At 37.2% G+C, this 14,223-nt stretch overlaps 1 protein-coding gene across 1 annotated transcript; it reads right to left on the bottom strand.

The window, feature by feature from the left end:
* Window positions 1-6,808: 6,808 nt before the first annotated feature.
* On the bottom strand, window positions 6,809-12,414 carry lsm8 (LSM8 homolog, U6 small nuclear RNA associated). The gene is made up of 4 exons (XM_065265645.1): window positions 12,269-12,414; window positions 7,419-7,459; window positions 7,208-7,335; window positions 6,809-7,088 (listed from the first exon to the last, which is right to left on the bottom strand). Exons 1-4 carry the CDS (start codon window positions 12,297-12,299, stop codon window positions 6,998-7,000), a joined length of 291 nt encoding a protein of 96 aa, XP_065121717.1. The 5' UTR covers window positions 12,300-12,414; the 3' UTR covers window positions 6,809-6,997.
* Window positions 12,415-14,223: the final 1,809 nt, after the last annotated feature.

Genomic DNA, 14,223 nt, shown 5'->3' with positions numbered 1-14,223 from the left:
TTTTTTCCTTGAGTCTGGTTACACGACCGGCGTTAGATTCGCAATAGTTTGGAGGCATGCACACATTGGCCTCTTTGTATATCACAGTACATAGTAGATTGGACATCTCGCGCTTGTAGTTCTTTTTAAGCATATCTTTAAAAAGGTCGGTCCCGTACACATACCCCATCTGGCCATTGCGTAGTCGTTCGAATGATCTTTGTGCCATCTTTTTCAAGAATCTGTAGTTTCGTAGACAATTTTGCTTGCTTGTTTGTTTCTGAGTTCAATCGCTTTCTCAGCAACAAAAGGATCGTGTCCACTGTTTCCGCCGCGTTGCGTTTGATAGTTTGTTTGCGAATTCGGACACCTTGGCAGCATCAAAAGCTTCCACAGTTTCTGCAAAACATAAAACAGACCTCTGGTGTGTACGAATCCGACACGGTTGTTCAAATTGTTCTGTGATGTGTTAATCCGGGTTACGTTTTTGGTAAAGGTTCTGTGTTCAGAAGGAAAAACTTCTCATCTGAACTCATTCTTCGCTTCACAACCCCCGCAGCGTTGGTCGTTCGGTCCGCACCACGTGATAACAGCCATTGCACACGCGCACACGCACACGCACACACCATATCCGCTGGGGGTTTTACGATGTAATTCGTAAAGCTATAGACACTAATTCATCTTAAACCTAACCTAATATCGGATAATATGTTAAAATAGTTTATTTTTATTTTATTTAGTAAAAATTAAGGTTTACCTATTTAACGTAAGCCCGTGATTTTAATATTATGTAGAACCATGTCCTAACTGATGTTGTGTTTGTGGACGCACACAACCATGTTTAACAAAATGTCAAATTTGTTAAATGTTTTGTCTTTAAAGCAATGATTGTTGTCACGTATGTGACAACCTGGTTTATAACAACATCAAACGTTGATAAATAATATTTGCACCCGTTTTGTTGTACTCTAAGGGCTAACACAAGGGTTTATGTCATCATAGGATGTGTGATGAAATGTCTTAAAACTTCTAAGTTTCTTTAAATTACGAATAAGAAATAACATGCTTTAATCTGTATCTGAGTAATGAAGCCTGAAATCTAAAATAAGCCTTTTACTTTTTGACAATGGGGGGCTGAGTTTCTTTTATTTTACCAACACTCCCTCTGTCCAGACATCTGGGGGTTGTCTGCTGGTTGATAGCGGCCTGGTGATAGAGAGTGAGAGAGCGAGAGAGAGAGAGAGAGAGAGAGAGAGAGAGAGAGAGAGACTGAAACTGCTCGTCCAAACAACAAACTTTTTCCACATCAATAAATATGTCGAACACTCGCAAAACAAGAAACACCCACTGGAATAACATGTTCAAGAACCCTTTTATTTTGACAAATGTGTACCGTGTTACATTTATCGTAAATAGACATGTACACTTGGATATTAGATGACATTAATGAATTAAACTCAGAATAGGGTGAAATGTCTTAAAACGTTTAAAAGGCTCTTAACGCCAGATATATGAGCGCATCAGCGTACGTTTTCTGGCAACGTTGGTACACGCATTCACATGTTTTAATCAGAGCCTTTGGTTAAAGAAAGTCCCAATCTAAAATAAAACCCCTATTATACCGGAGCGGACAGAATTACATTTTATTGTGTAATAAACACATATTCACAGTTGATTTTAAGATGTCATTAATTTAAAACAAACTCAGAAAATGATATGAAAGTGTTTTTAATCGTTTAAAAGTTTCTTAACTGTGGATATGAACACTCATCCGCGTATGTTCTCTATTATAAACGCCGGAGCGCGATCTAATGGTGTGATCAGAATACTATGTCTGAAAAGATTAAACTTTTATTTAGTTTAAAATAAATAGCCTTTAGTCTAAAGAATGTGTTATTGGTGTCCCCGGTGGTTTTGGCACTGTTCATCGCTATACCACTGCTGAATATTTCATTAAATAATTTGTTACAAACAAATGCTTTATTTTTGACAGAGTGTCCATATTACATTTTACCATTACAGTTTTAAAAGACTCTACCTAGATTACAAACTGACCCTGCTGTGAAATATCTATCACATACGGTCATAAGTTCAGCATCAGAAACTTTGAGGCTGTTCAGTAAAATATAGCTTATAGTTAAATAGATAATAGTACATTTAAGGTTAACCAGTTACAACTAAAATATTTATTCTTGCGTGACTTTACAGAAGTCTCTTGCCAATACAAACGTATATATCAAACTATATTTGTCATACACGCAGTCAATTGACATAAAATCTAAAATAATATTTTATTTTTGTCAGAGCAGACAATGTAAGACTCTTTGTATAATATACACCTTTTCACACATGGTTTTAAGAATCATTTAATTAAAAATAAAAACCTCCTAAGATGGATGAACACGTCTTTAATCTTTTAAAAGTTTCTTAACGTCAGATATAAGGTCTCTGTCACCATCGGTGCACGTATACACATGTCTTAATCATAGACATGATTAAAGAATCCTCTAAATCTAAAATAAAACTCCTATTTTGCCATAGTGGACAGAATTACATTTATTAACTTTAATTTAAAACGGCATATATGAACACTCACCCTGCGCTTTGTCAGGCACCGCCGGATCTTTAATACGCGTGAAACTATAGAGCAGGTCATGAAAAGATTCACGGAACTCATGAATCGTTTAAAATTGTATTTAGTTTAGACTTTTGTCTAAAGATTATAGTATTGCCGGCTCCGAAGGTTATGGCTCAGATCATTGCTTAAACTATACACGTATACGGAATATTTCATTAAATAACTTGTGATGTTACAAACAAATGTTTTAATCGTAGCATTGTTCATGATTTGTCTAAATCTAAAATAAATTCCTATTTTGCCATAGTGGACAGAATTACATTTATTAACTTTATTTTAAATGACAGATATGAACAATCACCCGACGCTTTGTCAGACACCGCCGGATCTTTAATACGCGTGAAACTGTAGACCAGGTCATGAAAAGATTCCCGGACTTCGTGAACCGTTTAAAATTTTATTTAGTTCAGACTTTGTGTCTGATCAGAAACTATAGCTCGATAGAAAACATCGGCTTTAAGCGTAGCCTGGTACATCTAATATATATATATATATATATATGATTAGTGATTGCCTTTAAATAAACTTATGCTGTTGCAAAACTTTAGATTCAACAACACACCCGCGGTGTGAAAGTCAGTATTGAGAAGCGCACGGGGCGAGCAAAGGTGGGAGGATGGTTGAGATCTGACATCAAATGTCAATAAACAGTAAATGTCGAAACACGAGCCGTCATTAAACATGACACCATACGCTTAACATAAAACACACTCAGGAAAAACAATCACTCTAAATGACCGGCAATAAAAACATTAAATACTTTCTGTCTAAAGTTGACAACTTGTCCAGATTTTGATTGATGGTCCCGCCCCCTGTCAAAGGGTCATAAAAACGACCTGTCAGATAGCAACTGTCACCGGGTGGGGGAGGGGGTCATAAAAGTTTGACGAATGCTGCCCCGTTATAACTACTATGCTAGCATCATGCTAGCTTCATGCTAACCATGCTAGCATCATGCTAGCTTCATGCTAATCATGCTAGAATCATGCTAGCTTCATGCTAATCATGCTAACATCTAGGGGTGTGCCGGTTTCAGAATTGGTGATGACGGTTATGACGTGAGTCAAATGTGACGGTTCATAACATAACCGTCTGTGGGGGGCGTTTTGCTCGTATAAATGTTTGTGGATTGACGCGAAAGTGTCATTTTACCATAAAATCATGAATGTGATGCCAAGTGTGTTTTTAACAGTAATGACTTTAAGCAATTTAACAGAAAGCAATGAAATATTTAAAAACACACTGTTGACAGAAGACTGCGCTGTCACTCTCTGCTCAGAATAAATGAATCCTCTCTCATCTATTTTGATAATCTTCAGAGAAACAGATTTAATTGTGTCTATATCTGTCATTACATGGACCAGAATGTGGGTTAAAAAGCGTCTTGAAGAGGTTTTGCTCATAAATGCATGTAAAGTAAAGTAATATGAACTTGAGATTTTTATACTGTTACTAAACTGCACAGTATGCGCAGCAAACGCAGCCGACAATGGCCACGCGCGGCAAACGCTCTCCACATACAGTACGCGCTGTTCAGTGCTCACACTTGCGAAGTAAACCGGCGTTTGAATAAACAAGACACTGATTAGCTACTTACTCTACGTTTATTTAAAATTAACAGCAAGACAAGCAGTGAATGTGCTTTCAGGAGAGTTAGTAGATTAGCATGGGAGAATTTGAACTTGAAAAGAGGAGTGTACTGACGTCTTTCCGCGGTTAAAACAACATTCCTTCTTATGGTCATTCATGTTTATTTGATGCTATAAATTAACTAGAAGGAAGAGATGATTTGAAAGGTGAGACTTTGTTTAATATGTTTAATCTCAAAAGTAACCGAAAAGTAACCTGGTCTGTCCTGTATGTCAGCACGTTGTCAGTGTCTGCTCCGCTCTGTATTTTTCACTGCGTGAGAACATGGTGGGGCGTATAACACAGACTGTTAACAATTGTTTTAAATAGTATTTAAAAATTCTGTATGATACATTTTTTTTTAAATATTTTAATAACACGGTTTTGCCAGTTATAGAGTTCTAATGACGGTGTTCAACTATAACCGTCGGTCTCACGGTTATATAATGACCGTCACAGCCCTACTAACATCATGCTAATCATGCTAGCATCATGCTAGCTTCATGCTAATCATGCTAGCATCATGCTAGCTTTATGCTAATCATTCTATCATCATGCTAGCCTTATGTTAATCATGTTATCATCATGCTAATTTCATGCTAATCATGTTAACATCATGCTAGCTTCATGTTAAATTATGCTAGCTTCATGCTAACTTCATGCTAAATCGTGTAAGCATCATGCTAGCTTAATGTTAAATCATGCTAGCTTCATGCTAAATCATGTTCGCTTCATGTTAAATCATGCTAGCTTTATCTTAAATCATGATAGCTTCATGCTAAGTTGTCAAACTCTACTCTCAGACTAGGCTTTCTCAAGCCAACATAAAGTTTGTTCCGACAAACTTTTCTATCTAGTTTGTATATGCTCCCACTTGGTCATATAATGAAAAAGAACCAAATTGCTTACCACAGCTATGCAGATGACACGCAGATATACTTAGCCCTGTCACCTAATGACTACAGCCCCATTGACTCTCTATGTAAATGCATTGATGAAATTAACTGTTGGATGCATCAAAACTTCCTCCAGTTAAACAAAGACAAAACTGAAGTCATTGTATTTGGAAATAAAGATGAAACTCTCAAGGTTAATACTTACCTTGACTCTAGGGGTCTAAAGACACAAAATAAAGTCAGAAATGTTGGTGTAATTTTAGAGTCTGACCTCAATTTCAGTAGTCACGTGAAAGCGATAAGCAAATCAGCTTACTATCATCTCAGAAATATTGCCAGAATTAGTTGTTTTGTCTCAAGACAGGACTTAGAGAAACTTGTTCATGCTTTCATCACAAGCAGGGTGGATTACTGCAATGGACTCCTTACTGGGATCCCCAAAAAGACCATTAGACAGCTGCAGCTCATACAGAACGCTGCTGCCAGAATTCTGACCAGAACCAAAAAATCTGAGCACATCACTCCAGTCCTCAGGTCCTTACACTGGCTTCCTGTCACATTTAGAATAGATTTTAAAGTATTGTTACTCGTTTATAAATCACTTCACGGCTTAGGACCCAAATACATGACAGATATGCTAACTGAATATAAACCTAAAAGATTACTCAGATCATTAGGATCCGGTCAGTTAGAAATACCAAGGGTTCACTCAAAACAAGGTGCGTCAGCATTTAGTTATTATGCCACCTCTAGCTGGAATCAGCTTCCAGAAGAGATCAGATGTGCTTCAACAGTAAACACTTTTAAATCTAGATTAAAAACACATCTGTTTAACTCTGCATTTACTGAATGAGCACTGTGCTGCTTCACACTGACTGCACTTTGAAGGGATGGTTCACTTTGGAATGGGGGCTCTGTCACAGTTTTCTCGTCCTCGTGTTGTTCTGGACCTGTGTGGGTTTCTTTTTTTTTCTGGTGGGCATGGGGGAGGATATTTTGGGAGGTGGTGGTGGGCACGCAGCGGTGGGTGGCCGTGGGCTTCCATGGAATAAAAAAATATGATGGAACTTCTTACCATCATTTAACAAAATATTTTCTTAGTCATTTATCCAAATACTTACAAAATATTTTTTTCCTATTATGGAGGTCTATGATTGCTTGCTGCTGTGTGTTTGCCATCATTTCTCGGGGTGTCTTCTTTTGTGTTTGTCGGAGGGGGGGGATGTGTGCAGGTTTAGAGCAGCGTGGGGATGGGTGGATGGTGGCAGGGTTTTTCATTTTGAAGTGAATTATCTTTAACTCAATTCACTTTTACTCCTGTTTTATTCTTTTTAACATTTTAAACTGTTTTTATTAAAATCACATTTATCTTCTTTAATTGTTATTTTAAATTCTCATATATCTTTGTTTTTATTGTGAGTTTATCGTGTATCTCTTATTTTTACATTTTCTTTTTTATATATTGTTTTCTCATTTCTGTGTAAAGCACTTTGAATGACCTCTGTGTATGAAATGTGCTATACAAATAAACTTGCCTTGCCTTGCCTTGCCTAAAGTCAAAAAAAGTCGGCGTGTTCCTTTAAGTAAACTCTGAATACTCAAGAGTGAATTTGTGAACATTTCTTGCCTCTCCCATCACTGAAAATAAATACTTCCTTCACAAATCTTCCTTCACTGTTTTTTTATTTCAATATAAGTAAAAAAAGGATATCCATTTAGTCTATTTTCTACAAGATTAAAAAGGCAAATTATATTGCTGCTTTTCGAAGCCTGCACACTTCCTAGGGTATGTCTTTAAATGGAGACAGTGGAGTTTCAGGATAAGAAAATTAATCTGTCTGTCGTTTTCTGTGGGTCAGTGCACCACAGAATTGAGCGGTTCGGCTCTGATGTTTCCAAGGTCCAGTGCAGAATCTGTTTCTTCATCGATTTCACCAATGACAGCCCTTAATCACATAAACAACACAAGGTTTAGATGACACAGACTTCCCAGAAAATTACATCTATATTTGTTCTGTACAACGTAAATAAATACCAGAAATACAAGAATGGGGATAGTACATACACATTATCGCCTCTGACGATATAGAGCCCCAGCACAACCTGTTCCACTCCTTGAGAAGAGCTGAACACTCGCTCATGGCTCTCATCCAAGATCAGATTGATTGTCTGATCAAAGCCCTTTAATGTTCCCTAAAGACAGGTGAATATAATCACATCAATCCACTCCTTTATTTAAACAGCTCTGTTTCCATCAGGTGTTGAGAAACACTCACCACAATCATTCTCCCATCTGAAGTGACAATGGCAACAGTCCCTGAAAAATGTTAGTTAGGGAAATTTCTACATCTAAAGAGTTTTAAAACAATGTACACCCTTTGTGGTTTTGGCAATTGTATCAAATTCCAAGAATTCCAATTCTTTGGCGATTACATTTCTGCTTCACCTGTTCACAAAGTGGCTACGTCGTTCAAGCAAAGCATGCCCATGTAAAAAATACTACATAGTGCACTATGCTGAACACAACCCAAGTCTTATGTTTCATAAGCTAAAATCTTGGTAAAGCAATGGGTGAAAGATCATGAGTTTGAGCCTCAAGTAACACATAACACTATAGAACAGGTGTTACACCAAAAACTGTGACCATCGTATTCTGTGACCCTAGGAGGCGCTGTTGTCGCCGTGCAGTTTAAACCCGTCCACACAGACGAGTTCGGTACGCAAACCTCTAAAACCTCTTTCACACAGTAATACTGGTAAATTACCATGAATTTACCAGTAAATACAAAAATGTGCTGTTCACACACGCAGTGACATTCCGTCCTTTTACCAGTAAGACATCATTCACACATCAGTATCAAAATACCGGTAAATTCGTTGAGAAAGCGGAAGTACCTGTGGCGCGCGGCGAGCTCAGTGTTGCATTTGTAAACAATCCACGTTGTTCATATCCACGGTCCGTATTTTGTTGTTTTCACGTCTGTGGTAAACTCTGACAGTCGCGAAGTTGCACATGACCAAACAACATTGCATGAGGCGACATCAAACCGATGGCGTTTTAAACAACAGTACTTTTTGCACATTAGGCTTCACATAGGGCGTGCTAAGGACGTCGGCAATTTGGCGGTAAGATGTTTTAAACAACTTTGGTGAAGAAATGTGGACGTAAACTTCAGGTGTGCTCGACTTTCAAGCACCGCATGTGTGAAAACGTCCGTAAACAGTCTGGGCGTAAACGCGTCATCTGTTTTAAAACATTATGATTGGCCCGAAGCTGTCAGCGCGGTCTGACGTCGTCCGTTCTAAATGCCGGTAATCCTATATTTTTCGTTCACACATAGCGCTTACCGGTAAATTATGGTAATCTTACAACCTGTCTTACTGGTAAATTGGGAGCACTGATTTACCGGAAAGGTTCTGTTCACACATGATCTGTTAACTGCAATTTACCAGTAAATTACCAGTAAAGACTGTATATGTGAAAGGAACTTATGACGCAAACAGCATATAGTCAAACATGTCGTGTCGGAATTCAACACGTGCACATTATCTTGAGCGCGCCCGTGCACGCGAGCCTAGAAAAAAGTTTGCTGACGTGCAGCGGAGAAACAGATGCGCTGATTAAACCGTACCAAACAGTTAGTTATTTAAATAAATATGTTATTAAGCTCTCAAGTGCTTTTGACGTTCTTTTATCATGATTGTTTCACACGGTTTGTTAGCTTGTTAAAAACAACTTTATCTTTATAAATAAAATGTTATATTTAATGTTATTTTTTGCCTGCCTGTGTGTGTGTGTGCGTGCGTTCACGCGCGCTCGCTCGCTCTTGCGTGCCTGTGTGTGATAAAGCGCATTTAAATAATAAAGCATTGTTTACCATCACAGAATCCAAATTCACTGTGTTGATGTTTAACCTCCTCTATTTTGTATCTTAAACAGCATCTTGGTCTGATATGAACACCAACAGTCACAGAAGAGGGTCACCTAATCTGACAAAGCACAATTACCAAAATCTGTTACCCTCCTATTTTTATGCATAATGGACTTAATTTTCTCCAAATTCATTCTATTGATGTTTAACATCTTCTATTTTGTATCTTAAACAACATCTTGGTCTGATGTGAACACTAACAGTCACAGAAGAGGGTCACCTAATCTGACAAGGCTAAATTACAGGTTACCAAAATCTGTTACCCTCCTATTTTCATGCAGAATGGACTTAATGTTCTCCAAATCCACCTGCTACTTCACTATAGTACTATTATTATTTTCTTACCATCATTCCGTTAAGTACTCAATGTACGATTTAAAGAAATAGTTTGGAATTGAGGTTGAGACATTTTTCTAGATTTTGGTAATTGCTTTGTCAGATTAGGTGACCCTCTTTTGTGACTGTTAGTGTTCACACCAGACCAAGATGTTGTTTAAGATACAACATAGAAGAGGTTAACATCAATAGAGTGAATTTGGAGAAAATTAAGTCCATTATGCATAAAAAATAGGAGGGTAACAGATTTTGGTAACCTGTAATTTAGCTTTGTCAGATTAGGTGATGCTCTTCTGTGACTGTAAGTGTTCACATCAGACCAAGATGTTGTTTAAGATACAAAAAAGAAGATGTTAAACATCAATATAGTGAATTTGGAGAAAATTAAGTCCATTCTGCATGAAAAATAGGAGGGTAACAGATTTTGGTAATTGCTTTTTCAGATAAGGTGACCTGTGACTGTAAGTGTTCACATCAGACCAAGATACTGTTTAAGATACAAAATAGAAGAGGTTAAACATCAATAATAGTGATGGTAAACATAATGCTTTATTACTTGTTTATTATTTAAATGCGCTTTATCATTACACCCACACACAGGAGCGCGCGAGGCAGGCAAAAAAAATAACATTAAATATAACATTGTATTTATAAAGATAAAGTTGTTTTTAACAAGCTAACAAACCATGTGAAACAATGATAAAAGAACGTTAAAAGCACTTGAGAGCTTAATAACATATTTATTTAAATAACTGTTTGGTACGGTTTAATCAGCGTGTCAGCAAACTTTTTTCTAGGCTCGCGTCGTGTGCACGGGCGCGCTCAAGATAATTTGCACGTGTTGAATTAGCGGACATGTTTGACTATACGCTGTTTGCGTACCCATAGATATGTATAAAGGCTAGATGTCTTACCGCCGAGTCCCTAACGGCATCACCTGGCGGCCATCTTACCACAGGGCGCTCGCTCACACGTAGCATTGAGTTTAATGGTGCAGGTACTTTTAAATGACCATAACTTGCTCAATTTTCTACCGATTTTCAAACGGTTTGGTTTTTTACAAACGTTATTAACGTGGCTATAATTCTGGATGCTTTGACATGTTTCAGGAATTTTTTATTTATTTTTAGTATAGGGAATGTTAATGTACGTCACTGCAGTGTTGCATTATGGGACGTGGGCGCCATGTTTAGAGGCACCGCCGACCGCTATGCCATGTAATTGTGGGTGTGTTAAGCTAAAACTAGGTAAACTTGAAGAAGAACCAAAGAAATTGAGGAGTTTGAAAGAAAAAGAGAAGGGACCCTATCGGGAGAAACTAAGTGCTACTGCCAAAAAACTTTATTTGGATAAATAAACAACAGATCCATATGATTTAGCAGCCCATTACTGGATTACGGATCCAGACGCACTACCTCCGCTCACATATCTGTTATTATTACCTTGTTTTTGGATCGAGTGCATACACTTTGCAGGAGTGTAAGAGCTATAAATCCCTTCAAGCTCATAGTAAGATGACATTGGGTTTGAGCAGTTGCATTTAATAAAAAATATTTGTTATAATCGTCAAAATTGTCTAAAGATTTATTTTTATAACTCATGTGGTGATGTTGATCAGAAATGAATAAATAACGTTACATAATTTACATTTACAAATTAGTTTGACAGTGTTAGCATAAAAACAAGACGATTTAAGTGGTTCTGCTTTTATTAATCACAAATTACAGAATGACTGAAAATGCAGCAAACACACTCTCGCTGATAAAGGGATTTTTTTTTTTTAAAGTAAAAGTTTTTCTCCTGATTGCGGCAGGCAAACCACGCGATCCGGCGTCTTTTCGTCAGCTCCTCCACCGACTTTCCCAAAATAAAAGCTGAAAAAAACGTATTCCGTTGTTCAGTTTCCTCCCTGAACGATCGTGTGACCTGCTGTGGCAGTTCTTGATCGAGCAGTACTGACCAAACATATCGAAGTTTATTAAAATCTCGACAGAAAATACAAAAACAACCTCCAACACACTAAATCAAATACAGCGGGATAGGAGGCGATCCTGCAAATGTGGCGGATTACTCATAATGCCACACGGCGTGACGTCAACTCCACATTCCCTATAGGTATGCAGTGTCATAGGTACATCTTTGACGTATATAACAAACCAAACCGTTTGAAAATCGGTAAAAAAATAAGCAAGTTATGGTCATTTAAAAGTACCTGCATCATTAAAACTCAATACTACGAGTGAGCGAGCGCCCTGTGGTAAGATGGCCGCCAAAATGCGGACGTTCCACTCAATTGGCCAGCAGCGCGGACGAGACATCTAGCCTTTATACATATCTATGTGCGTACCGAACTCGTCTGTGTGGGCGGGTTTAAACTGCACGGCGACAACAGCGCCTGCCAGGGTCACAGAATACGATGGTGGTACAATTCCTAAAAACTAATAGTGTTTACTGTAGTAATAATTATACTACATTATTACCATAATATACTATAACGTAGTTTACTATATTACGATTTTAATAAGTGGGCTTTGAACCAATATGTATCTATTGTCTTCATTACACACATCTAATATTTCAGCAGTACATAGGCCTATATAATATCTATATATTAAACCTGTAATATGCATATAGAGTTTGTATATTACACATCAGGCATAATAAATGCACTCACAAATACAGGTGTACTACAAATACCAAATATGCATACCATGCATAACGTGATATTGACTTCATGATGGTCATTTTAATGAGTAAGCCACGCTAATTTTCTCGCGCAGCCTATTGAAACACTCGCATTATAACATCCATTGATCTATCACAGCTTAAATGTGCTCATGTAATACATTAAAGGATACGGTTAATGTAGCTTTCAAGGGCAGTAGACATCTCGGCTGGTTCTTTTTTAAATCCACCGGGACTCGAGCACCACAACGAAACACATTCGTTATGCTGCACCGGAAATGAAAGCGGGAAGACGCTAGTAATCGAACAGGCAATACAAGTCGATTAGGTGCAATCGAACCTGTCATTCCGTGTTAGCCCAGCAGATGACGCTTTGTTTCGGTTTTTCTAGATAGGAGATAAAAATCAATTTTGGGTGAAATGGCAAATTGTTTCAAGTTCATGGCGGTGGTGGGGTGAGGGGAGGGGGTGCGATGGAAATTCTGATGCTGAATTAACTCTTACAAAAATAATTTAAGTAATGTGGCAGTACAATTATGGTAATACCATGGTAATGTAATTAATTTCTTCTATAATGAAATGTTGTAAACACATTGGTCAACATGTGTTGTTTGAATAGTGCTATAAATAAAGCTGACATTGACATTGACATGATACTTTAAAATATGAGTTAAAAGGATTGTTAAGTCATAATGAAAATTTGTTGTTAAATCACACAATCCAAGATCAGTAAGGAACAGGAAAGATTTTAGCTGAAACTGTTACACATTTCAAATTGTCACGGACATGTAAACTTGACAAGCTATAAAAGTGGAAATTTTAGTGATTTATTAAATGCATGTCCACCTGGCATGAATAAAAAAAAATATGATTCCAGCCAGTGGTGTAGTCTAGATTTTTGTAGTGAGTATACTTTGATTTTTCCCTCTCACCCTTATGCTCACTCGTCCTAGCGCGACACATCATAAGCACCACCACACTCACAGATGCATACAGTATAGATATTCATGTAACTAAGAGCATTCTGAAAGTTTACTCATAAACACATAAACTAAATGTGTTCTCATTTTTAAAAAAAAAAAGACTTCAGAGCCAGTGGGTTTACAGCTGGGGAAACTGGACTGATTTTTAGACTGGTTTAGTGTTAATCAACATCTAACTCAGGGACAAAAGTACCTTAACTATTAATTAAAATTAAATAAACAAACTGTTTACAATCTTCAATCCGTGGCAAACACATGCATTGAAGGAGAAAAAAATATTCACTATTTCAATACCTATTATCTGACAACTATTGATAACATTACCATGAATTAACTCTAATTTGCATAGTCATTGATGATATAAAAGCTTATTTTTGCATACAGTATAATATAAGCATTGTCTAAATATGAAAATAGGCTTATACTTAATTATTATTACAAGACCATAATGTATCCTAATATTAGACACCCAAACCAAAGTGAAGAAAATGATCTTTAATTTGCAAGTCTGAGCTGAACATCAACGCAGACATGAATTTCCTCACAGAAGTTTAAGATCATATACATCTTGAACGTAGATATATACAGTGTTCGGATTGAAGGGGGTCTGGGGGGGTCCCGGACCTCCTATAAGCCTTAAGGGACCCCCCCATAAAGCACAAAAATATAAATTAGGGGGGTCCCCTGGTTTTTATTAAAATTAAAATACTAAATAAATTTAAAATCCTCATTTTGCGTGTCACAAAGCGATACTGTCCATTATTTGTCCCAATTTCGCAATAAAATAATTCAAATGACTTCTGTCCGAAATAAAGAAACTCGCAAGTGCGCCTCATGCTGTTTTCTGGAGGAATTGACAGACGAGTTAATGTCTCTATCTGCGTGTGGAGTATTTTTTACCTCAGTTGCGGTAATAATCTTTAGTAATCTTTAGGTTTAAGGGTTTTTTTAAAAATCTTCTCAAACAATTATTTCATAACAGTGGCAAAGCTATCCACTCAGACTGACGGGTCCGTGTACGTTTTGATAGTTTGTTTTTTCGTTTAAACAAAAAAACAAAATAACGAGAAACCACACGTTTTTCGTTTGTCGTTTCAAACAAAAAACAAAAAACGCTAAAATAAGAGCCGTTCTTCCGTTTTTGG

The sequence above is a fragment of the Paramisgurnus dabryanus genome, chromosome 1 (assembly GCF_030506205.2).
Source record: "Paramisgurnus dabryanus chromosome 1, PD_genome_1.1, whole genome shotgun sequence".
NCBI classification, from domain to species: Eukaryota; Metazoa; Chordata; class Actinopteri; order Cypriniformes; family Cobitidae; genus Paramisgurnus; species Paramisgurnus dabryanus.
This window is presented reverse-complemented; position numbering and strand designations above follow the sequence as displayed.

Excerpts from the sequence above, each read along its gene's own strand:
- lsm8 (XM_065265645.1), bottom strand. The coding sequence starts at position 12,299 with ATGTCTACTGCCCTTGAAAGCTACATTAACC. Across the intron at positions 7,336-7,418 it reads CAGATGGGAGAATGATTGTG|GGAACATTAAAGGGCTTTGA; the intron begins GTGAGTGTTTCT and ends ACCTGTCTTTAG. Across the intron at positions 7,089-7,207 it reads ATCGTCAGAGGCGATAATGT|GGCTGTCATTGGTGAAATCG; the intron begins GTATGTACTATC and ends TATGTGATTAAG.